A 23,943-nucleotide genomic window follows, 5' to 3' on the forward strand; every position below is an offset into this window, starting at 1 on the left:
GTCTGTGAGAGAACGACTGAAGAGCAGAGGCCTGCAGAGTCCTCCTTATATACTACTGGGGAGGACGATGAGTAAGCGTATAAGAAGAGAGCATGTGACGTCCAGAGGACGCTGACTGAGCGATGAGTAACGCTGAGTAAGGGAGCATAATCGACATAAGGTCAGATAGTCCATGGCTGAGTAATGCGAGTAATCCGGACGCTGTCTAGAATAGTCCGGAACATCGTAGAACGTACCAGAATCATATGGAGGGATGGCAGGATGCCAAGTAAGTACAGAACAAAAGAATGTACGTATATGGTAAGTAGGAAAGTCCATGCTGGCGTATGGTAGACGCACAGCCACTATCACTGCCACTCCCGGTCCGGCACAGCCGTAGACACAGAAGTTCAACAGACACTGCAAGACGACCTAAAGGAGCTCGCGGAAGAGCTCGAAGAGAAGACGAAGAAGGTCGACGAGGTGAAGAAGACGACGAACAGGGCGGGCAAGGCGCTGGACCAGGCGTTGAAGGACGTCGTTGGCCGCGTGAGTTGTTCTGTTGATGATGCAGGTGTGGCGAAGTGCTGACGATACGACAGAACGACGAGATCGAGAAGCTCGGCTTGGAGCATTCCGCGATCTACCGGAAGTGCAGGCTAGATGAGACTAAGCTGCCGCTGCTTACCGGAAACCTCAAGAACGTGCCCATGGAGGAGGTGAGGCATCGTCGTCTCGAAGCACGCTGCACTCTTCGCTGGCGTTGATGACAGAACCTCCGCGAAGAGGTGGCGCTGGATGTAGACGAGGACGAGGAAGGGACCCAGCAGGTCAAGCGGGTCTCGGACTTCGGCATTGAAGTCGACTTCGACAGTTTGGATAAGAACGAGCGGGAGGTGCGTTACCGTCGTGAGTGAGGCAGGGTTTCCGTGGTGCTCACTTAGACCTTCAGGACGGCTCAGCCGGGGCCTTGAAGGAACTCAACGAGTGTTCGTCGACATGGTTACAATTATCGCAGCGGTTGTTGACGGGACACATAGCTATGAACTGTCGCCGTTCTTTGCGCTGGACAAGGTGGACGCCGCGCTGGACAACACCAACGTGTACGAAGATCGCGAGACGTCCATCTCTGTCCTCGATTATCCTCGATTATGCTCCGCATCGGCCGCGTGCGCCGACACGCTAATTTCTGCTGTCCCTCGCTCCGCTCAAGACCTAGCTCGCATTCGTGTCGCCGAACAAAACGATCAGGGGCGAGCCTCCGTCACCGCGCATGAGGCTAACGTACAACGAGTGCGCATCTGCTTGCCCACTCTCGCCTCCGACGCGTCCGCAGGCAACTATGACACGCCCCCAGCCCCAGACTGGTGCACCGCGCGCGCAAGCATTCGCCAACGCCCACATTCGGCGGTGCTTGAGCCCCGCCGCATGCAACGCGGGCTCGGCGCGGGTGTCGACACGGCGGGATGGCACGAGGAGGGTGGCACGAGTTTGCCCACGTGGCTAGCCCTGCTCGCGAGGTAAGCACACATTGTATTCCTTAGTTCTGTAACTCACCGATAGTGGTTCCAGATGGCGTCTCCGTGATGCGTCACAGGCGACATGGCGGAGATCGCGGCGTAAATGGTGGTGGCTGCGTGGCAGGATGGTCTCGCGGAAGAAGGGCGTCGAGGGCGCCGTTTTTGCGACGTGGTGCGGCGCGAGCGTGCTGACGGGATGAGCATGCACTCGCGTCAATTGGGTCGTAAATCGACACGTTACAGGACGTGATTTCGTAACGAAGGCGGATCAGGAGGGCGGGAGGGCTGTCCGGGGCCATGCGAAAGCACAGCGCGCTGTCGTCGGTGTGTTGAGCGGCACGTATGCGTTGTTAAGGTGAGCACGCGCTCGAGCGTTCATACTCGTTGTACTCGCCATCTTGACCTTCCGGCGCATCTGCTCGCAGCGTGGAGACGGGCCGGAGCAACAGGGCGCTGACACGGCATGTCCTCAACAACGTGCAGAGGCATGCCTGGCAGCTTGTGACGGCGATCACGACGGGCGGTGGAGTGTGTGGTGAGTACTCACCGTATCGCGAGGTCGACACCGCGAGACTTACCTTCTCTCAGCCAGCAGGTGTACATAGGGTGCTCGGAGGTGCACACGGCGAGCGAGATCACGCGTGTACAGCGCGCTCGTGCGAGGGGCAGCAGGTGAGCAAGCTCGCGATTCTGCGAAGTCGAGACCGAGGCACTCACCTTCTCTCGTGACAGTACCAGATTCGCGAAGCGGCAGTCCAGATCGACGAACCCAGACCACGAGCACAGCAAGAGGAGGAAGAGCCAGGATGCTGGAGTCGGCAGGAGATGGTGGCGGTGCCAGAGAGAGTTGCACGGCGAGTTGTGGGGTGCCGCGCGGGTGGCTAAACACCTGCCGCCTGCTCTCGTCTCCCCACGACCGCGAGGTGGCCTCTATGGTAAGCCCTGCGATTTCGATGCGGTTTCTGCTTACCTGAGGCAGTCCACCATACAGATTACGCCATTTCCAGCCACGCGAGTGTCTGAGCACGCCCGGGGAGAACATACGTATATCCGGAACTCCACCTCCCCCCACTCTGGGAGCTGCTCGAGGGGAGGCTCTGGAGGCTGGGTTGCTCCCTGGCTCTCGATCTCGATTTCGCCGCCCCCCTATGTCGTAGCCGCAATTCTTTGTCATCACGCACACGGTACGACCCTCAGCATATTCTCTACGCAATCTGAGCGCCCCACGACCCACACGAACGTCCCGGCAGTGGACTGTGCCTGTCCCTGGCCTGCAACATTGCTCCTCTCGATTTCGCCACGGAACGACCACACAGCTCCTTCCTGGCGCTCTCTGATGTACTGAAGACTTGCGGCTATCTACGTGCGCAATCTCGTGGCACAATGACCTCCCTAGAACTCTCGGCAGACACGGCCGCATAGTGGGGGCGGATGGGCGCCTACCTGCGCGTCGTCCCTGCGTCGCCTTGTGCGGCTTTCCGACGGCCTCAAACTCCGCGTGCAGCCTCGAATCCACGTACGCGTACTATTTAGCCTATTTAGAGGGGACGACGCGTGGTTTAGGGGTGATACCAGCATGTGGGGAGGTGTAGCAGGTGAGCACGCTCTGAGGGCGCCCGGTACGCTCGCCTTCACAATTTCGCAAATTTGCGGAGTTGCAGCCGCGTTTTCTCAGCTCCACGAGTACTGTGCGTACTCGGACTCTCTGCTTATGCGATTGCGGCGCCTCACGACACTGACGACGCGCTCGGCAGAGGATTTGGGCGCCTAAAGGCAGATCCCGGGCTCCTGCCGCCCTCCTTCTGGATTCCGCCACAACGCTGCATTGCAGCCGCGCGACGCGCACTTTATTGGCATGAAACCATTCCGGAGACCCCTTATGCGCGATTTCGACTCCCCAGTTGGCGTCCTCGCTGCCCTAGACTCAAATCCGCTCCCACGGCCAATCCCGGACTCCCCACTCTCTTGATCGCGTTCCGCGAGTTTGCGGCCACGAAGCCGAGCTGCGACGGCTCTCCTTGTCCCCCACGACGCTCAGGGAGCTCGGCGCGCGATTCAGGCGTCCCACGGCGCGTCCTCACGCTCTGCGCTGTTCTGGGGCTTGCAGCGAGCTCCAGGGCTCCCGACACCCTCGCTCTCGGCCTCGCGACCTGGAATTGGCGCGAACACCTTCAGCCAATGCAGGGCTTTACCTGCGCGTGATTTTGGGGCGATACGATCACTGCGACGCCTACGAGGGCTCCTGCAGCCAGCCCCAAAGCGTCTATGTCTCCCCTCAGGCTCGACAATTTCGCAAGAATGCGACACCACCGGCGCATTCAGCCGCGTCTACGCGTACAGGAAGACTATCATCCACCCGCACGCGCGATTTGGGCGCCCTACGACCACGGACACGCCCTCGAGCCTTGGTCTTGCCCCCACAGCCAGTTCCCAGGACCCGGACCCTCCCGCCCACGATTCCGCGACTCCTTCCTTGCCCTGGACGTAAATCGCGCACAGGGCGTGTTCATCGAGATGTTCATCATGACTGCGCTCGTGCTCGCCATTCTCATACTAGCGGTGGAGAAGCACAGCGCGACTCCATTCGCTCCGGTATGCACCACTACTCTTTTTGACTATGCGTTGCTCATGTCCGTTGGCAGGTCGGGATTGGCCTTAAGCTCTTTGTCTGCCATCTGTACGTGCGGCGGGATATCATGATAACATCGTGTGCTCACCTATTTTTCGTCCGTAGATGGGCCATGTTCTACACTGGGCACCGTGCGCCGCTCGATCTTGTCCACGAGCTGCGGGCAGAGCCGCAGAATGGACGCGGGCGCGGGCACAGAGCACTTCTCGGAGAAGCTGGTGGCCCGCATGAGAGTGGGGTGGAGGATATTGGGGGTGCGGCTCGCGCCGCATAGATGGACTCACCTGATCTCTCTCTCTTGGTCCCGCTAGGAGGGGAGCTCGAGCGGGGCCGGGTGGACGTGAACGGGGTGTGCATGTAAACAGAGACCAAATATATCTTCTTTGGGAGAAAGGCTGGCCGGCATGTGGGTTTCGTTTGCGCGCGCGAGAGAGAGAGAGAGATGGTGGGCGAATGCCTGGGCGGTGGTCGTGGTGGCGGTGCAGGGCTAGCGAGCGGGTGGGGGCTTGGGCTCTGCACAGACTCTCCGTTGCAAGAGAGGCTCTGCCACCGACATGGGAGAGGTCGAGGAAGTGAGCGGAACCATCCGGCGGGCCAGCAACATCGCCGACGCGGCGTACCATGTTCTTGCAATCGCCACGCACCTGAAATTACCGGGAAGTCAGTTGGACGCTGGGATCTGCGCACGAGGAAGGCGCACATACCACGGTTTGTACATGCACCACCGGGATCGCTCGAAAATGGGATGTCCATGCTCAACCGTTGAACGTGTCCACTGTACAGAGGACCTCGCTCAGTCCTTGCGACACCGGCCGGATTGAGCGCGCGGGATGCCCGAAAAGTTCCACGGGATGTATCCCACACTCGGGACTTGTCTCAGCACAGATGGACTGCAAAAGCATTCAGGTTAGCAGGTGACTACAGGAGAGGTATAGTATTTACCTCCCCCGCGTGCTTGGAAAGACATTTGAGAGACTCGTAATCGTCCAATTTGCCCGTTAGCATAAGACCTGTGCACTAAATCGGAGTCCGGGGAGACAGCAGCACGAAGGGCGCAAAGTTGTCCCGGGCAGCGCTTGATACCACCAGAAAGTACAAAGAGGGGAGGACAGGGCGCGCACAAGGGGAGATACCGGCGCAGAGGAACTCGATTCCCAGAAGAGAGGACTTCGTGCGGTCGAAGGAAGACGGGCGCCTAAATCTAAGAGACAGCATTGACAAGCTTCCTTGCGTCGACATGTCCCGGCTCTCCTCTGCTCCACATCTTTTGTCGACCCTCGCCCAACGTCAGCGCCAAATGCACAATCTGCAACACCGGGCCGGTCCAGTCAGCGGAAACGTGCGCAATGGAACAGGTACGTACTCTATCTCATTCGCGCGTTCTCTGGGTCGCCTGCGAGCTCGCCACGAGGAAACGCATCCGCAAGGAAATTGAAGATCAGATATGCATGACCTGGTAAGCATGAGTGCACATCGTGCTGTGCTGCAGATGAGCTGACGGCATGCAACAGTGCTGACAGCACGGGAGGGCGGGAATGGTGGGGGAGTGGAGGTGGGGTGGGGTCAAGGCGGGAATCTTGTAGATCACTGATGTATGTACGCGGGGCGGGAGGATGCATGGAGGGGCGCCACACGCGGGCGCATTGCTAGGCTAGTCCCACACTGCCAGGGGGCATGGTCCCCCATTGCAGACACTCCACGGCGGCGCCGGGCACGCTCTTGAGTCTGCGGCACCCTCGCTGTCGATGGCCGCTTGGTTGTGTTCCATGGTGGCTGGGGCGCATTCCGCCGCACGAAGGGGGTAAGGCAGAAGTGCAGGACTTGGGGAGGGGAAGACAGACTGCGGGTTGGTGCATACGTGGGCTGACAGGCAAGAGTGAGTGACGTGGGTCGCAGATGGCGCAATTGCGTACCTCGCAACCCGCCTCCGGTGAGTGGAACGTCAGGGCCTAATATTGCACCGGTGAGTTATGGAAACATGCACGGTGTGAGAGGGCTTACATTTCACTTCTGGAGTTCTATCTTCATCGACGTTGACTCAAAATCTCGTCGCATAGATGGAACGCGGTCTGCCAAACTATTCTCCTAATGTCCATGCTGCGCAACGTGAGGTCCACTTGCATCCGTAGCGCATCCTGAAGCGATTGCAATTCGTCCGCATTGAGAGGGCAGTTTGGTGGAACACAGAGTACTTCGGATAGGCGAGTGGGTCCACCACCAACACGGAATGGGTTTTCATCCTCCCAGTCTTGAGGATTGTTATCCAGCAGATGTTGCATGAGCACAGGGTCGTCGGCAACTGTCCAGTCAATGCCGTAAGTGGCTGGATCACCGATGTCCTCGTCCGTAGGGGCTTGAGCTAGCGTGAGGCCTCGTGGGCCATCTTGGACCATGCTGAATAGGAAGATGTCGCGAGGGCTGCGGTTACGCTCTCCGCGTATCTGTAGGACATGGGAATTCCATGACTCGACCCAGTCATCAGCATCTTGGTTGATCGCCGGGAGAAAGAGATAGTGAAGGAGCCAGATATGCTCTGGTATCTGAGGGTTGAGGCCGTGGTTTGCCTCCAGATCGATGAAGAAGTTCTTCCACTTCTGACCGAAGCCGTGAGTAACGTCATACCAAAGACGTTCTATGCGGGTGTTGTGGACGCTTCTGCAGGGAGAGTTACGTTGTATGGTCTTCATCAAGAAGTCGGTTACGAGACTTACCTGCCCCATATGTAAGACCCCCTGCCTGCACCTCTCTGCTCTTCCATCCACCTCGCCACTCCCATGTTTTCCGTTCCATGATCGCCACGCACGCGGCTAGGAACTCCGTGCTTCTGAGTGCTCTGGACAAATAGGAGTTCTACGGTATCAGACCGGTTGTTGTCATGAACCCGGAATCCAGTGACGAGGCGGGACTTTCCGTCCGTGAACGCATGCATGACGAGTTTGTATCTGATCAAGCCTACAAATTCTCAGAACGGTATATTGTCGCAGCATCTGGCAGCATGCCAAAGTACAAAGCTTACCGTGTTGACCATCATGGTGCCAGAGCGAATTTGCGCCGGCCACCACATAAGCACGCCTGTGGATGACACGATGTCCAAAAGCACCTGGGGATCCGTGAACTCGAACGTACGACGCAACGATCCTCTCTGGGGGTACATGGTGTCCTGCTGCCTTGAGTCGGCCCAGGATCATTCTCCGCCCAAAGGCAGGGAAAACCTCGAGGATGTCTGCGACAAGCTGATCAAGTTGGTTGTCGGTAAGGGTGGAGACTGGCCGGGTTGTCGACTGGTGTACCAGTTGGAGGCTACCGTCGGGAAGGTTGACGGATGTCAGGACAGGCTGACCAGGCTGGACGAGGTTTGCCTCCAAGGCTCGTCGCCGGATGGTGCGTGGATGACATCCGAATACGGGTGCAATCCCTGTTGGACCTCGCAGCTCCAAAGCCATTTGTAAGAACTGGGGGTCTATCTCAAGGCGTGGTCTCCCACGACGTCCAGTGCTACGGCTTGCAACAATGACAGATGGGGCATCAGGCCTGTCCGATGATTGGTGACAGGCCTGGTCGAGGGAGGATACTATATTGGCGATGCTATGCCTCAAGGTGTTTAGCTCTGCAGCCGGGAAAAGGTGCTGATGCTGTGTGGGAGAGGGTCAGAGCTATACGGTAGTATGTACATAGTGCACAAGGAGCACACCTGTTCTGCAACCTGCAACAGAGACAAGGCCTGTGCTCGCTGCTCTCTCAGCCTCCCAGCGTCCCCCAGCTGAGTGAAAAGTGCGCGGTGCACGCGCTCCTCCAGCACATGATATGCGGCTCGTAGATTGTTAAGGACGGAGTCAGGTGCTGATGCTGGAGGTCCCAAGGGCTGAACAGGCATTGGAGATGAGGGAGAGCAGAGGTGAGGTTGAAATATAAAAGATGGGTAATAAGCAGATCGCGAGCGTGCCCACAAATGCAGGACACCCAAGTTCAGCGCCTATTTGTGTGCCTTAGCATCGACGACTGAAGTATATGTACTTTGCGACGATGAGCCCAAATCCGGTTTAGAAAGGTAGAAAATGGCCTTGAGAGAGACGTCGTAAAGTTCCATAAGTGGTTGTTTATCAGAAATCTAGGAAATAATCGACCTTTGCCCGCGGGCGCTACTTGTTCCTGTTATTGACGCCCAACTATAATGCACTGCAACGGTCCGTACCCGCGCGTCGTCGAGCAGCACCTCCCTCTGTGCATGTAGTCAGTATTCTGTGAGTAGCAAGTGTTCGATAGTATGTACCGTGCTTCGAGACCTCCTCCTTGCTCACGCCAGGTCATGGGAACTACAGAAGGCAAAGGAGCTCGCCGTTGGCAGAGGAGCCACAGCAGACCATCTCGAGGCGACTTTCAAGCTCGAGCTACGTGCCCACCTTTCGGAGGTCAACGGCATGATGTCTACAACCTCTCCTGCATTTATCATTGCCACACAGACCATCTCTCTGCAGCACTTCATGTCTATCCTCCCGGAACTGAGCAAGGTCTTCAAGATCACGGAGCTCGTGCCTATCGCGATGACCTTCGCAAACGCAATCACATCGACCAAGGGCAAGATTGTCATCTGGAAGCTCATCATGTATCTGCAAATTGTGGCGTTTGCGGTCGTGAGCGCGGTTGCGGGTGAGTAAGGCATCCTTGCGTAAATTGCTGCGCCAGACCTGTTCACGAGCGCGACACTCATACCCATACGGTTTGCAGAGTGGGCGCCGCTGCCGTACTTTGGACAGAAGGGCTTCCTCTTCGACAACGCGCAGTCGCGCTCGCTTCTGGTCGAGGCCTTGGTCATCTGGGTCAAGCCTCAGTTTGGCTGCTTTGACGAGTATACGCAGACGCAGGCCGGCGATTTGCGCCACCCACCCCTCTCCGCCTGTCGCAAATGTGGAGGTACTCACCACCTCACGCTCGCACACGGCAACTGCCCTTCCCAGACAATCACTGGGGCCAGACACGCGCACCCGGAGAAGAACTGGGGCACGGCGTTCCCCACGGGCTGGGTATGGGGGCAGCCGTTTGGGGCGGACACAGATGGGGTGCGCGCTGTGCCTCGCGGGCAAGGCTGCGCTCCCCGGGGTGCCGCTGCAGGCGTACCTCGTTGGGTACCGCTCGCCCAGGTGCGTGTACTGGGACTTCCAGCAGCCGTTTGTGCTCGGGCTCGGGTGGCTGTCGCCGTTCATGCGCGCGCGGCACGATAGTCGAGCCGGGGAAGTCGAGCTGGACGTCGCATTGTGGACGAGGTTTCACTCGCCATGCAACTGCTGCTGCTGCCACCGCCAGGGGTCCAGCTGAGCCCGCGCGAATTGCCCATTCGCACCAGCCCAATGGCACCCCATCTAGGTTAATCTTAGGTGCCCGCTCACGTCGCATTTTGCGGGCCCTTGCTTGATCGCTGCCTGCTGCACTCACCCAGCCCTGTGCTCATCTCTGGTCGATGTGATCTCTGCTCCCTTGATAGATCATCGCTCTCTCTGCTTGACCGTCGTTCATGCCGCGTGCTGGACACATACGGTGAGCGACTCACCTGGCACCTGGAGCATCCTAAGAAGGACTCCGAGGAACTCCCAAAGTGGGTGGAACGCGACCTGATGCCGCGCCTGCTTGAGGCGATGGCGGACCAACGTGCTGTAGTCGTCTTCTGCGACACCTTATGTACCCGAAACCAAGGTGCCGCACGGGTGCGGCGTTCCGGGCATACAGCAATGGGCGGCTCCTAGTAAGACGCGGCATAGCCGGGGGACGGGGGACCTCATACAACGCCAAAATGATGGCTGGAGGGATGGCATTAGCGTTTGCAACAAAACAGCCATGCGAAACCATACATGTGGTAGCCGACAACGAGTCGGCGCTGAGAACCCTGCTCGATCCCGGCATGCACGGTCAGCAGCTGGTATCCGTGGTCGCGTGCCGGAACGTGCGCGAGTGGCTGGCCAAAGACGAGCGGCGACGCATCGTCTTCCACTGGTGGTTAGTAGACGAAGACGCCAAAAGAGCGGCGGACATACCTTTGGAGCGCGACAAATGCTCGCTCGCGCACGCCCAGCACCTGCTTGCTGTCCAGCTCAAGGCAGACTGGCGAGACAAATATCGGGGTTCGCGGGCATATGCCGGCCGCAACTTCCTGCGGCTCAAGGTGTTTGATCCGCCAAACCACCTGTCCAGCCCCGCGCTACAGGCGCATGGGCACTTGAGAACAACAATGGCGCACTTTTGTCGCACAGTCCTCGACCATGCACCGCTGGGCTTGTTTTGACAGTGATTCTTCGCGCACGAACCTACCAATCAGGGAGTCGCGCCCTCCGCATGTCGGCGCCATATGTGTAGAAATGTGCCCATCACTCTCGAGCCATTTCCAGTGGGGACCGTTGATCAATATAAGCTGCGAGGTACGATATGAACTGTAACATATACATTTGTGCCCCTATTGCCGTGCGTTCATGACCAAGGTGCGGAACCGTGCCAAAGAGATCAGCACAATACCCTTCCTGGGATCGCCGGCCACCAGACGGCTAGGAGGCGGAACCGGAGCCCCGAGTTGACCGTACATAATCTGCAAGATAGGTTGCGTCTCTCGCTGTTCCGAGGAGAGGGGCAGACCTTGAGTCTGAAGTTGAGAGAGCGCTGCAAAGACGATCTCCGCTGCGTTGAAAAGAGATCGATTGTTCTTGAAAGTGTTTGGTGAAAGTTGGAAGAGTACGAGGACGTCATGGAGAGAAATAGAAAGGTCGGGAGAGATATGGCCTATGCTTGGGGTCGCGTTTGGATGGAATACTATGCGTACTGCGGCGCAGACGGAGAGCACTTCTTGAAGCTGTAGGAAAGTCTTGTATGCGCCGCCGTAGCCAGATACCGAGATGTGGTGATATCTTTCGACATGAGGAGTGTATACCCCACGTAGATACGTCTGGGCGGCATCACGTGGCTGATTGGTAGCGACAGGTGTCCACGTAGGTTGCTTTTAGACCTTGTTTGTGAGTGATCTCGACGAACAAGGTAGAATGACACGTACCGGTGTGTTCGCCAACCCGGACCCTAGGCTAGGATTGTATGACAACAAGCGAGTAGTCCAATCTTGCACGGGTGGTGCGGCCGGGATGGGCTGAGATGAATTGGTCAAGAAAATCTGTCGAATCGAAAATCCACACGCGTACCGGATATGTGCTGGGAGCCGGCGTGTATAGGTAGATATCTTCGCTATACCTGTCCTCCAGCGCTCCGTGCTCCTCTTCCAATTGGTCTATGTGGTCCTCCGAATCCTGCGACTGCTCGGCTTGAAGAGGTATGTTGTCGCGACCGGTTGTCACCTCTTCGTTTCTCTCCAGGGTGACCAGCGCAGGGGGCCGATGGTTGTCGCTCTCATGGCCAGGAGTGATGCTGGACTGAGAGCTGCGTAGAAGCTGGAGGCGTGCAAGAATGTCGGAGGGGGACATAGCCATGAACTCGTTTTGCGAGATTCCTAGTGCTTCCAAAGGAGGTAGGGTCGGTGTAGTATCAGATGAGGCGGTACTTGGAGGAGGACGTGCAGGTGCGATGTCTCCATGACCGAGTTCTTCATGCCTCAAGTCTGAGACTCACTCGTGAGTATATTCAGCTTATATACTCGCAAGAGAGCTACTCACCTATCATGCCTGCCACCCCGTTGGTTCCCCCCTCTACCGCTCGTGAAGTAGTCGCCAAGCGTCTGAGAATATCAGGCTCATCATCAGAGCTAGCAAACTCTTCTGCATCGTGCTGCACAACATCATCTAAGGTAGGTTAGACAAACAAATAAATCTGGACCGGATACGTTTACTTACCAAATGTGAGCTGCGATTGCTGACCATTTGCATTTTGAGTAGCAGCAATGGTAGCCACAGACTCTGAGAGTTGATCGCTTTCCGGAGCACCATGTGAGGTGCCGGAACGTTCCTCTCCTATAGCTGGGCATATCAAGGTACTTAGTGCACTTGGAACAAATCCCGTCTACAGAAAATGCTCACCGAGCTGAGACTCGTTCTCCATTGCATGTTCATCAGACAAAAGATGAGGGCCCTCGGTCGCTTCCTGGGCCCTAGTGCGAGTGACTCTGCGTGTGATGTACGTTCTGACAACAGTGCGATGAGGACGGCTGAGAGGGTCCATCACTCCAGGTAGACAATATGGTGGAATGTTGTTGAAGAATTTAAACGAGAGAGAGAGAGTTTGACTCGATGCCTGGTGTCGTTTGGCGCTTATTTGTGTGCCTTATTGTGGACAATTCAGATATGGTCATTTTGCCTGGTTCAGCCTGAATCCGGTTTAGAATGGTATAAAGTGACCTTAAAAGAGACGTCCCAAAGTTACATAACTGGTTGTTTATAAAGAACTGAGGAAATAATTCATTTTGGCCTGCGGGCGCTGAGACATTGTTCCCAGATCCGGCACAAGGGAGACATTGTCTCCGGGTACGAGGCAGCAATGCATATAAGCTCATCTAATCGACTTTGCTCTTCCAAATGTAGTGTGCTCACGATGTTCGTGTGGGGGTATACAATGCTAGTCAACCTCGCGGCACGCACCGTCTCTGGTTCTTTGGCTATCTCCTTGATGTGCGCTCTCGGTCCCAGCTTGAACTCCTCTCAGCAACACTTGCTCGCGTGCTCTTCCTGTCGCGCTGACTTCGCCTGCACACAGCCTGCAAATGTAGTCGGATTCCTTGCTCGCACACTTCGGACGACCTTCAGACACATTCTCGAAGTTTCCGCCAAGTGCGTCGGGCGCGCGAGGCTCACGCGGAGCCTCCTCGGGCACGCGAGGCTCGGGAGTAGAAGGGACAGTGGGAGGCTCGGGAGCTGGCGAGGTGGCCCGCTCGCTCTTGTGAGTGTTTTCTTGCGTTTTGTCTTCCTTCTCCCCCTCGAACGGAGGCACCTCAATGTCGAGAGGCCCGCTCTTGACATTGAAGCGGACGCTGCGCTCGATCGTCACTGTGTGGCGGTCCGGCCAGTAGATGCGGTGGGCATCGGTCTCCTCGTCAAAGCCGACCCAGCGAGTGATCACAGCCCGGCTTGAGGACTTCGAGCCGCCTGGGGAGTGCACGCGGACCTCGCAGCCCCACGGGTGCAGACGCAAGAGGTCGGGCACGTAGTTCCAGAAGCACTCATATGGTGTGCGGCCATTGAGGGTGCACATCAGAGTGCGATTCTTGAGGTAGATCGCGTGGTGTGTCGCCTCGCCCCAAAGATTATCGGGGAGCCCAGAGGCGTCGAGCATTGCGCGGACCTTCTCCATGACGGTCCGGTTCGCGCGTTCGCTCACGCCATTGTACTCGGGCGTGTCGTGCGTCGTGAGCTTGCGCTTCGTGCCTTGCTTTGCGAGGTAGTCGGAGAACTCCGTGCTCATGTATTCTCCCCCGCGATCCGTATGCAGGCACTTCACGCGCACGCCCTTCTGGGTAAGGAGGAAGGCCTCGACCTTCTTGTAGGCGTCGAAGGTCTCGTCCTTCGAGTGGAGCAGGTGCGCAAAGGCTAGCCGCGAGCAGTCGTCCGTGAACATCGAGTTGTAGCACCGCGTGCCAAGCGTCTGGACGGGCGCGGGCCCCCACAGGTCCGAATGGAGCTCATCTCCGATGTTCTCGGCACGCGGCCGGACGTGTTCGCGCGCCATTGCCTTGCGCGTCATCTTAGCGCTCTCGCACGCATCGCAGACAGCCGGTGCGGGCGTCGAATCGAGCACAATGCCCTTCGCAAGGCCCTTCGTGACGACTGTGCGCGCAACCTCGTACGAGACATGGCCCATCATCTGGTGGAGGTCGTCGATGCTGACTACACGCTCTCCTTTTGCAGGTGGCGCTTTCTCGGCAGCGGGTGCAGCGAAATCCTCGCTCGCGTTTGTGATGCGGTACAGCCCGTCCATCATTGGGATATCCACGACCACTTCTCCCGCCGGGTTCGAGATGCGACAACCGCCCTTGTGGAAAGTTGCGGATGCGCCCGCAGCCGTTGCGCGGCTGACGGATATGGGGGTCGCGCCCATTGCGGGGGCATGGAGGACGTGACGGAGGAGGACGCGGGTGGTTTCGCCCTTTCCGTTCGGAATGGTGATGTACATATCGGCCTTGCTGACGGCCTTGAACGTGTGCAAGTCGGCTGCGTGGATGGACCTCGCGGGGATGGCTTCGTAGCGAACGGACTTGTAGCGGTGAGGAGACATGTGGTGCGACGCGCCGGAATCGAATAGAATTATCTCGTCCTTGACCGCGCGATCCTGCGCGGTAGCAAAGACAAAGCGTGGCTCGTGTACGCCTCAGCCGCTGGAGGCTCCGATCTGGATGACGACATGCCCGATCTGGCGACAGTCTCGGACTCGGACTCGGGGCTGGTCGGCCGTCGCAAAGAATGACGTCGCACCATCGAGATTTGTTTGAGGAAATAGTAGAGAACGTCCCCGATTGGGAAGGGCGCTTATAGTCTGGACTTAGCGTTTTTTGCGCGAAGAGGGCCCGCCATTCGTGTTCCCTCCCCTCCCTCGCTCCGCTCGGGGGGTCCCCCAAGCCGGGAACACTCAGGCGGGTACACTAAAGCCTCGTTCGCGTGTTATTCCAGACCGGCTCCCTCTTGGGGGGAGAGGAGGTTGGAGGCGTCTAACCCCGGCAAAACCCGAACCCTAATCCCGAACCCTAATCCGAACCCTAATCCGAACCTTAACGGCTTCTTTTGCGACGTCATTCTTTGCGACGGCATGACAGCCCGGACTCGGTGCCTGATGACGACGTCGGGTGCCTGAGTGATCTCAGATCGGACTCGGACTACCCCTCGGACTGGGACTTGGACTGGGACTCAGACGTGGACTCGGACTGCGCGGACGTCGAGGTACTGCTCCTTTGCGTCCGCGCTCGACGCGCTCTCCTTCTGCTTTCCTTTTCCCTTCGGACCTTGGCCTTCTTTGCCTCCGCCCGGCGCCCAGCAGTCGGCCTTGTAATGGCCCTTCTTCTTGCAGTTGAAGCACTCAGCATTTCGCTTCGACTTTGACTTCCCGCCTCGATCATTGGCGGTCAATGCGACATCCGTTGCGTCTCGACTCTGGCCGCCGCGCGACCTCAAAAGTTGGCGCTCGTACTCCTCAGTCAAGCCGTCCATCAAGTCGTCGGGCGACAGAAGCTTATCCGTCGCGCGCATCGCCGCAGAAAGGGCAGACAGGTACGGTTCATAGGAGGGAGGCATCGAGCCGAGGATGATGGCGTAGAAGTCGTCTTCGGACGGGGGCTGGCCCATGGCCGCGAGGTCTTCATGAATGGTACGCATTTTCGCAAAATGAGTTCTGACATCGTCCTTTTCCCCGCAGCGCAGGTCCTGGAGTCGTCGCCACAGGTTGACTGTGAACATGCGCGACTTCTTCTCGAATTCAGCCGCGATGGCCTCCCAGATCGCCCACGCCGTCGCGCGGCCGCGCACCTTCATGAAGAGCGAGTCGGGAATCGTGCTGGCGACCAACTGCTTTGCCGTCGCCTCGCGCTTGCGCCACTCGACGATATCGGTATCGTATTTCGTCTGCGCCGGGTCGGGAGTCTCCGCGGTAGCCTGACCAGTCTGGCCTGCCGCGCCGCCCGCGCTTCCATCGCCCGCTGTTGCAGCGGCCGCTGTTCCTCCCCCTGCCGCGGGTGCGGGAGGGGCTGCGGCCGCTCCTTCCCCTGCTGCCGGTGCAGGTGGCGTAGCGGTCGTGCTCGCGCTCGCCGCGGCCGTACCACTCGGTTCGGCTCGACTCGGCGCCGGCGCTTCTGGCTCCTTCGACGTCCTGTCGAGGTGCCCCAGCACGCCCTTCGCATCCGCGGCCCACAGCAAACGGTCCTTGAAGATGACCCAGTTTGCGCCCCCTACCTCAAGCCTGGGTACGCGAACAAAGTCGTCCGTTCCGACCTTTACGGAGTTCGACATTGTGAGGGGTTGTATTTCGGTAAGTGATTTCTTCTGAGTATATGCAGGGAGCCGCCTAGCAGGCAGGGCTCATAACCTATGAGCGATATCTCAGTCTCGTATACAGCGGACTTTATATATATTGAAGTATACCTATGAGCGATATCTAAGCGTAATAAAGCGCATAAGTAAGCAAGTAAGGAACAGGACAATAAGTATGGCTCACCTCAGTCTCGTATACAGCGGACTGAGGTGAGCGTACGATGACGGCGCGATATATATACGTATTGTAAACAAAAATGTCCATATACAATAAGTACAACGTAGCTAGGAGGAATCTTGTCCAGTCGCGAGCCAAGTGCGACGTCTGCGCGGTGCGCGCGACGTTCGCGCGGGGTATACAATGCTAGTCAACCTCGTGGCGCGCGCCACTGGCGACGCGCCACTCGAGGACAACGCGCGAGGGTCCGCGCAGATTGCCACGCGCGGGCCGTATTGTTCAACATCAGGCAACCCAGTGGCATTGAGCATCGGGCGGACCTTCTCCATGATGGTCCAGTTCGCGTGTTTGCTCACACCGTTGTGCTCGGGTGTGTCATGCGTCGGGAGCTTTTGTTTAGTGCCTTGCTTTGCAAGATACTTGGAGAACTCCGTACTCATATATTCTCCCCCATGATCCGTATGCAGGCACGGTATTGTTCAATACTGATACCTGCAGATGGCCTTTCTAGGGTGCAGCTACACCATGACTAGAGATGTACACGGCGGCACACAGTGAGTGGTGCTCATTGGGCGCGAGGTACCGTGCGGAGGGTGCGGTGGACGGGTTGAATGAGCATACAACAATGCGACACGTGAAGTAGGGAGAACGGGGCTAGTATAGATTTTAATGAGAGATATACATGACATGATTTTAAAGCGGGAATGCTGGAATGGCTAACCCCTATTATAATGAGCATCGGAAGACAGCAGTTGAGTGTGTATCCAGGAGTCAAAGTCAGTAGCTACTTCAACTGCTGCGAGGGCATTGGGCCTGGTAAGCGAGTCTTCGAGGGAGCACGATATCTCTACATCCACAGCGTAGAAGCAAGTATGGATGAACAACACGGTATCCATCTTGTTAACTATGTCTCTGTTGAACCTGATCTGGATGAAAAGAACTGTCAACGAGTACTGAGCAGATGAAGAGCGAAGAGTACTCACCTTGATGCTCCAGTCCGGGTCTAAAGGGACAGCCCACGTATCGGAAACAGCTTTTAGGAACATCTGAGATCGGAGGGCGACGTCGTCCTGGCGAGTTATGAACTGGTCATCTTCGACAAGACCGCTCGCTCTCAGCTCCGGGTGGTCTGGATGGCCCTTGCCATTCAGATAGCGGACGAGGCAGGCTACAAAGAGCCTTTGAAGAAGCAAGTGGGCCGGCTGGACACCGGAGTAGTGGTACTGAGGGGAGAGTTTGTCGATGACTTGGGAAGGAGTCTTCACTGTCCTATCGTACAGCGCAGCTATGAAGGCTGGCACCCCGTGAGCACCTACAAAGGGCTCCATTGTCTGCAATCGCAAGTACGGTCAGACCAATCTGATCTGAGATCGCGCACGTACTACTACTTACTGAGATCAAGGTCGTACCACCGCCCAACGGAGTATTAAACCCTGCGGAAAACGCGAGAAACTCCTGGTTGACTTCCCAGTCGTCTCGTGAGTCCGGGAACAACACCTTGCCCATAAAATCCGAGCTCCAGGAGTCATGGACCTCCGCTCGACCAGCTCTGGTCAATCTGACAATCGCAGGCTACAAATATCAAGTCTGTTGAGTGCTTGATTGCTAACGAGAGAAGCGTGCAACGTACCTGCTGGTTGACGGCATTCATGAGAAACTGACACACCGGATCAGTGAGGGAGGTTGGAATTGGCTCGTCTGCAGCTAGGTTGAACCACGGGCGCAGGATATCTGCGCATGGTCGGTCCAACAACGCAAGCACTGGGAGAGTGATCGAGAGAAGAGGCCATGTTTTGGTGGCGGGACGCTTATCGCCGCCAGGAGGGGAAGGTGCCGCGCCTGGATCGTTGGCAGATGAGAGGGACAAGCGATGCTGGATAACCACAAGTGACAGAAAGAACGGACAGATTGGAAGAGGACCGGCGGATAGAGTGAACAGGTGAATGGCGGCGAGGGCACCAAACGCAGTCCATTGTTTCAGGCGCTCTGGCGTGGTGGTAGTGTTGGACATAAAGTTCGGGTACTTGAAATTCCCCCTGTCAAGCCAGAACAAGACGTTCTGGGTAGCGTGCTGCACGGCGTGATGGATGACGGCTCGCTCGACGCCTTGGCCTGTGCCAGAAGATCTGGAATGGGTATAGTGAGTTGCAAGTATGACATCAATGAATTCGATAGGACGGCGTACACAGAGAAGACACGTTGCAAGTCTTCTTCACGGAAGAACGCAGATATTGAATGTACCGACAGGTACCTGAGACCAGTGATGGACGGATACCATGTGTGCTGTGTGCTGTCAGACACCAGCTGGACCAAAGCGTATACCAACCCCTCCGCAGCTGCGTCAAGACTTTGAGCGGAGATATGGACATCGATGCCGTCATCAGAGATAGAGAATAGAGTGGACGCGCAGTCGATAGCGGTACGCTTCCACTCACAGAGCTGTAGCTCAGATGGAATGGACGGAAGTGGAATGGCAGGAAGCGGAGCCTGGGCACGTTCCGGCAGCGTCGACGTCGGCACACCGGCAACTTGGGGCTGCAGAAAAGGAATGGAAATACGTGGAGAGCGGGATGGCGGAGGAGCAGGGGGAAGACTAGGAGAATGATGTAGAAGAGGAGCGGTGGCGTTGGCCTGGGGGGACGCAGCCATGACATTGACCGATGTGTTCTGTCAGAGGAGGTTGAGCGATCAACCGCAGCGTCATATCTGAATCACTAGCATATACCTGCTGACGGGATGTTTCCGAGTTTAGAAGTGTCAGTGTTTGTGAGGTGATCGCCAGTTGTGTCTGTCAGGGAACAGGTTAAGTATGTATGAGAAATAAGGGCGGGGAGAAGGAAGATCGAGCGTGGGCTAGAGGCATTTGGCGGAGTGTCTCATACACAAATGCTTGTCCACCACTGAAGTGTTATTTGCGAACCCTTGCCTAGTAGGAGTGAAGCCGTGTGACGACCCCGTGTACCCCCTACTACAACGACCTGCCTGCTGAGGCCAGAGCTACCTCACGAACCCGTCAGATGGCGAGGACTTCAACTGTGCACACGACAAACACGCTTACCCAACAACGAACAACCTGTGAACTAGCTATGAAGCCAACGATGACCCTGTGTGAACTGCGCCCGTATCCCCTGCAAAGGTTGATAGCACCACGAGCTGACCCTGTTCACCCTCTCTACGACGAGTGCCACCTGATGTCGGTGCCATGATGTCACCTTGTACGCGTCTCGACGGTGAGTCCTGCTTTGCCCCGCGCTACATCACAGGGATGCCCTGTATGTTGCATGCCACCTTGCTGCTCACAACGTCCACAAGCTGATGGTCTAGGGGATGCTCGCACCGCGCCTCGCTCAAGGGGATGTATTATATTCAGTTAAGGCGCCTACGCCGAGCGAGCGCAACCTTAACTGAATATAACAAAGTACTCGCCGAAAAGCAAAAAAGCATCATGCACGTACCTCTGCATTATATGCATCCGGCTCATCAAGACGGCGGCGGACAGCTTGCCTTGAACTAGGCCCAGAAGCCGGACTTGGAGAATGCTTTGATCCAAATGTCAGTGAAGGTCTGGATGCTCGTATAATGAATGTCGGCTCACCAGGCTCTCTGGAGAGCGTGCATGAACACCGAGGGAATGCTCTGGAACGGATGATGGCGCTGTGATGCTGATGGGCTCGCTTGTCGACTGAACATGATAACGGGCGCATGAACAGGTGCACGGGCAATGATCGGTGCGACAGCCAAAGAGGTCTTGCTCCTGATTGTGAAAATCGCAGCACGACAGCTGCTTCAGAACGCGGAATCCAAAGCATCCATGAGGAAGAGCAAGACAAGTGCAAACACCCAGGGATGGGAGGATTTTGACGAGGGGTGCCTTCATGTTGCCGAACCGAGTGCCTATGTAGGACAATGTCAGCGGGTATGAAGTGAACAGGGAGCACTGCTTACAAAGAAATATCAACGGTATGTTTTCATATGGATGCTTGACCTTCTTCCCAAACGACTGACACCAACGGACAGTCAAGTCATAGCCCATGAAGTCGTCCTTTGGCTCGAGACGCGGCGGCCTACTACGTGTGCTGATACGGCCTCGGCTCTCTGCGACGACCCATCCCAGACGGTGAAAGTCGAGAGCAGGCTGAGCAGGAGGTAGGGAACTGGCAGGTCGGGGATCCGCGGGGAGAGTGAGGTTGTGCATAGACAGGTGACCGTCGATAGCGGCAGAGACCTGTTTCCAGACCTCGTCATCAAGAGACGAGTAAGACAGCTCTACATCGAAGAAGAGATGGTGCCGAGTGAGAGCGCCAAGAAGGTCAGGGAGATCAGTCGGAGACCGTTTTATCGAGATGGTGGGAACAGGAATGTAGATGTCTTCATGAGCCTTGTTTAGCTACGTGCAAACATGTCAGTACCGGCACGAAGCTGGAATTAAAAATCACCAACAGTGAGCGGCAGAAGGACAATTGCGATGCGCAACTTCAGTTCAGGACTGTCGAGGGGAGCGAGAGTGCCAAACGGGCTCGCCGTTGTTGCAGCAGGATACGGGGATCGTGGGTTGGTGCGCGTAGCGACAGATGGAGTACCAGAAGGAGCCCGATGTTGAGGCAGATTGCGGCTTATGCTGGCGCGGCGTGCAGCAGCGACATTGGATGAATCCACAGACAGAGAGTGATGACGGGTTTGGAAGGCATGGATAGGCGGCACGGAAGTGGGACTCAAAAGACCATGAGAGCCTCCACCGGAATGGGGCGCAGGGAGCGCAGGCGGAATAGCAGTAGAAGCAGGCCCAGGAGGAATAGCAATAGGTGGAGCATTCACAGGGGATCTGCGGTGAACGACACATGAGCTTACGCAGGAGCGATGCAGGATGTTCAAAAATGGGACTAACCGGAAGGGAGGCAACCCGGCGTGTAAGTACCACGGCATGCTGCACAGACAAAGAGCCTGAGAGCTAAAAGCCTCAGCATGGTGCATCTGTGGTTCAAGGTCGTTGAGAAAGGGAATTATTGAGCGAAGAGCGCTCAAGACGCACCGGATGATATCCTCCACAGCCAGAAGCCTCTAACCCTGCCTTTCCCCACGATATGTCATAGATGACTTGCGATGGCGCTTCGGACTGAGCCTGCGTGCGATGGGAGTGCCAAGGATGCTGACATCCTGAGCAACGCTCGGAAGGCTGCATAGGAAGCTAGGTTGGCGGTGAATATGCCAGGAAAAAATGGTTTTGAACGGGGAGAATACTCACAAACGGGGCCGTAAAATCACCAGGTGCCATTACAATGTTTCTGAACCATTGGGGACAATGGCAGTCGGATAGAACGCAAGAGAATCGACCATATAACTGAGCCATGGCTATGAAGGAGAGCAGGAGGAAGCAAGTCAAGTCAGCACTCAGTCATCGACAGCCCGAGCAAATAGCCACGCGGATATTACATCAGCATTGAGCTCGATCAATATGACTTGCCCGAGGTAAAGCAACGGGAAGTGGGTGTGCAGTAGCCTCGTGTTTACCACGACCGGCATGGACTGTGGTATACCGTATGATATACTGATAGCATTGCTGAGCTAGTAGACCGAAGTGTTACCACAGTATTCTGAGGTAGCCTTGTATCCGATTGAGAGAGGACTTATGAGGTCGACCGAGGTAGACATAGAGGACTGAGGTTGACATTACTATATTGGGTTTTACCGCGCATGCCCGGCATTTACCGTATGGTACCTAGGGAATGGCGCCGGGAAGATGCTTTTGTCCAATAAGGGCCTTCATACTCATGCCTCTCGCTCCCGTCGCACGCCACGCTCGCGATGCCCTGCAGCCCGCAGAGGCTGGACTATCCTAAAGTCCGATCCTCCTCCGGTGCCGATCAAGCACACTGTATACGATCCTATGCAAATGTTTTGGCTGCACTACGCGCCTCGAAGCGAGTGAGATAATAAGTATACATATTCATATTTACTTGAAACTAATCTGACGTTATATCGTAGCTCCAAGTGGTGTAGCGCGCGAGCCCGCGCGCGCCAGCCAATGGAGTAGGCTCTACCGGGCGACAGGCTTCAATATTCGATATACCAATGAAAGCTATGGAAACAATAGAATTAGCGCATCTTATGTATAGGAGCCAAATAGAAGTAGGGCAGCATCTCCGCATAGAAGGTGTACTGTGGGGAACACCGCCTAGGCCACTTCAGAATTCATGCACGCACCTTCTAACGGTTGGCACAGGGTCACAGCATCATGTGGTATGCATCGAGGTCGCCCTCGTCGGCGTAAAATACGGGGCCAGGTCCGACCGTAAAGTCGTAGGGGTCCGCGACGTAGTAGCCGCCGAAAGACGGTAGGGTAGGGTTTCCGGTAGCGAGCCCGGGGTCGAGGTACGCAGGGGATGTCAATCCTTGCGGTAGTGACACCAACGCGGGGGGATAATAGGCGTCGGGTGGCGGTACTCCATATTCTACCAGCGCATGCGGGTCGTTCTCGGCTGCCCACGCGAGCTGGGTTTGATCGGGATTCGCCTTCGCGATCTCCTCCTGGAGACGGAGGAACGCGTTCTTGCCCTCGCCGTAGATCAGAGTCATGTAGACGCCGAACAGGCCCATGAGCGAGTACGCCTCGTCCTCAACCCGCGTCGCGCGTCGCTTCGCAGCCCACGACAGCCGCTGTGCGACACTGGTTGACTCCACAGCAGCCCGACCGGTGAGGATGTCGGTGTGGATGCCCGTGGCTTTCTCCAGCGTCTTGGCGAGCCCCTCCTTCGTGCCGAGGAAGCACCAGCACCGAGCGTAGAACTGCACGCGCGTGGGCGCGACAAGCTCCTGCAACGTCCAGCTGCGAGTGTGCCATCTGCTCTTCCGGAAACGCGCCGCCTGATCTTTGGCGTTTTCGCAGCGGCCGGGGACGTCCTCAAGGAAGACGTAGCAGACCTTCGAGAGCTTGTACCACTTGAACATCGAGTTGATCGCCTCGGCGAGCTCCGCGCTGCTTGACTTGTCGATGCAGCAGGAGTCGATCCAGATGAGGCGGAATCCGGCATCGCGCACGATCTTGCAGGCGCCCTTGATCTTCTCTGAGAGCTCGGGATGGGCGAAGATGGTGCCGCGATCGTTGAACTTGGAGGAGGATGTGGTGGAGACAGATGGCTGAGTGTTTCGGCGGCTTTTCTTCACGGCTGCTTGGAGCTTCAGAACGTCGGCGTACGTTTGCTCGCCACCGTCCTTAGGTGACCGCCAAGTATGGGACAGAATGGCGTAGACGACGCGTTCGGCGTCATGATGCCATTCGAACTCGCCCGTCCATGTGTTTAGGAAACGCGGCATGCTGTGGTTCTGTCCCCAATGCAGTTCAGCATAACGACCTTCGCGCGTGGATTGGTTTTCAGGCGCACCTAGGTCGCTACTAGCACTGTAAATAAAACGGCAGACACGATGAGAGAGGCAGGGATCTCGAGGAAAAGGCTGACAGCGTACCCGATCTGTATGTGTGGCCTTTTGAGAGCGCGTCGCAGTACACGCTAGTAGCACGCAGCATGGAATGCCTTCACCTCGTTGCCGGAAGATCCGGGAAGGATATGAGCAGGCAGAAAAAGGTCATGATAAGGCGCACTCACCTGAGTCCCTCACGAACGTCGTGCGGCGGAATGTGTTATGCGCAGGCACTTTCGGTACAGGGCAACTGGCATCAGGACGAGCAACTCCGCAAAAGCCGGGTGCGGG

The 23,943-nt window shown here is 56.8% G+C and overlaps 9 protein-coding genes across 9 annotated transcripts in view; 3 read left to right on the forward strand and 6 right to left on the reverse strand.

The window, feature by feature from the left end:
• TRAVEDRAFT_39782 (uncharacterized protein) overlaps nt 1-2,921 on the forward strand; it is a gene marked incomplete at both ends in the record, with an annotated part of 11,582 nt that extends 8,661 nt beyond the window's left edge. The window contains 5 exons of the mRNA XM_008044478.1: nt 397-528; nt 582-698; nt 753-875; nt 932-966; nt 2,816-2,921. Of these exons, the coding sequence (XP_008042669.1) occupies nt 397-528; nt 582-698; nt 753-875; nt 932-966; nt 2,816-2,921 (513 nt within the window). The remainder of the gene's footprint in view (nt 1-396; nt 529-581; nt 699-752; nt 876-931; nt 967-2,815) is intronic.
• An 843-nt stretch (nt 2,922-3,764) lies between these two features.
• On the forward strand, nt 3,765-4,402 carry TRAVEDRAFT_51943 (uncharacterized protein; the record flags this gene model as incomplete). Its single annotated transcript, XM_008044590.1, has 3 exons — nt 3,765-4,091; nt 4,142-4,176; nt 4,234-4,402. The coding sequence occupies 3 exons, from the start codon at nt 3,765-3,767 to the stop codon at nt 4,400-4,402; spliced, it is 531 nt and encodes a 176-aa protein (XP_008042781.1).
• A 1,750-nt stretch (nt 4,403-6,152) lies between these two features.
• TRAVEDRAFT_131812 (uncharacterized protein) lies at nt 6,153-6,886 on the reverse strand (the record flags this gene model as incomplete). The annotated part of the gene is made up of 2 exons (XM_008044911.1): nt 6,153-6,783; nt 6,840-6,886. The coding sequence occupies 2 exons, from the start codon at nt 6,884-6,886 to the stop codon at nt 6,153-6,155; spliced, it is 678 nt and encodes a 225-aa protein (XP_008043102.1).
• A 1,723-nt stretch (nt 6,887-8,609) lies between these two features.
• On the forward strand, nt 8,610-10,402 carry TRAVEDRAFT_23386 (uncharacterized protein; the record flags this gene model as incomplete). Its single annotated transcript, XM_008044375.1, has 5 exons — nt 8,610-8,775; nt 8,812-9,185; nt 9,211-9,266; nt 9,608-9,718; nt 9,817-10,402. 5 exons carry the CDS (start codon nt 8,610-8,612, stop codon nt 10,400-10,402), a joined length of 1,293 nt encoding a protein of 430 aa, XP_008042566.1.
• Nucleotides 10,403-13,101: 2,699 nt separating this feature from the next.
• On the reverse strand, nt 13,102-13,281 carry TRAVEDRAFT_103940 (uncharacterized protein; the record flags this gene model as incomplete). The annotated part of the gene is made up of 1 exon (XM_008044912.1): nt 13,102-13,281. A coding segment is annotated over one exon (180 nt), but the record flags the coding sequence as incomplete, so codon positions are not given.
• An 882-nt stretch (nt 13,282-14,163) lies between these two features.
• TRAVEDRAFT_77987 (uncharacterized protein) lies at nt 14,164-14,343 on the reverse strand (the record flags this gene model as incomplete). Its single annotated transcript, XM_008044913.1, has 1 exon — nt 14,164-14,343. A coding segment is annotated over one exon (180 nt), but the record flags the coding sequence as incomplete, so codon positions are not given.
• Nucleotides 14,344-15,146: 803 nt separating this feature from the next.
• TRAVEDRAFT_92309 (uncharacterized protein) lies at nt 15,147-15,995 on the reverse strand (the record flags this gene model as incomplete). Its single annotated transcript, XM_008044914.1, has 2 exons — nt 15,147-15,748; nt 15,866-15,995. Coding segments are annotated over 2 exons (732 nt in total), but the record flags the coding sequence as incomplete, so codon positions are not given.
• Nucleotides 15,996-17,020: 1,025 nt separating this feature from the next.
• Nucleotides 17,021-18,885, reverse strand: TRAVEDRAFT_23388 (uncharacterized protein; the record flags this gene model as incomplete). The annotated part of the gene is made up of 7 exons (XM_008044376.1): nt 17,021-17,083; nt 17,220-17,567; nt 17,629-17,808; nt 17,867-17,967; nt 18,142-18,362; nt 18,422-18,572; nt 18,672-18,885. 7 exons carry the CDS (start codon nt 18,883-18,885, stop codon nt 17,021-17,023), a joined length of 1,278 nt encoding a protein of 425 aa, XP_008042567.1.
• A 3,831-nt stretch (nt 18,886-22,716) lies between these two features.
• Nucleotides 22,717-23,295, reverse strand: TRAVEDRAFT_86618 (uncharacterized protein; the record flags this gene model as incomplete). Its single annotated transcript, XM_008044915.1, has 1 exon — nt 22,717-23,295. A coding segment is annotated over one exon (579 nt), but the record flags the coding sequence as incomplete, so codon positions are not given.
• Nucleotides 23,296-23,943: the final 648 nt, after the last annotated feature.

Source organism: Trametes versicolor (genome assembly GCF_000271585.1).
Source record: "Trametes versicolor FP-101664 SS1 unplaced genomic scaffold TRAVEscaffold_11, whole genome shotgun sequence".
Lineage (NCBI taxonomy): Eukaryota > Fungi > Basidiomycota > Agaricomycetes > Polyporales > Polyporaceae > Trametes > Trametes versicolor.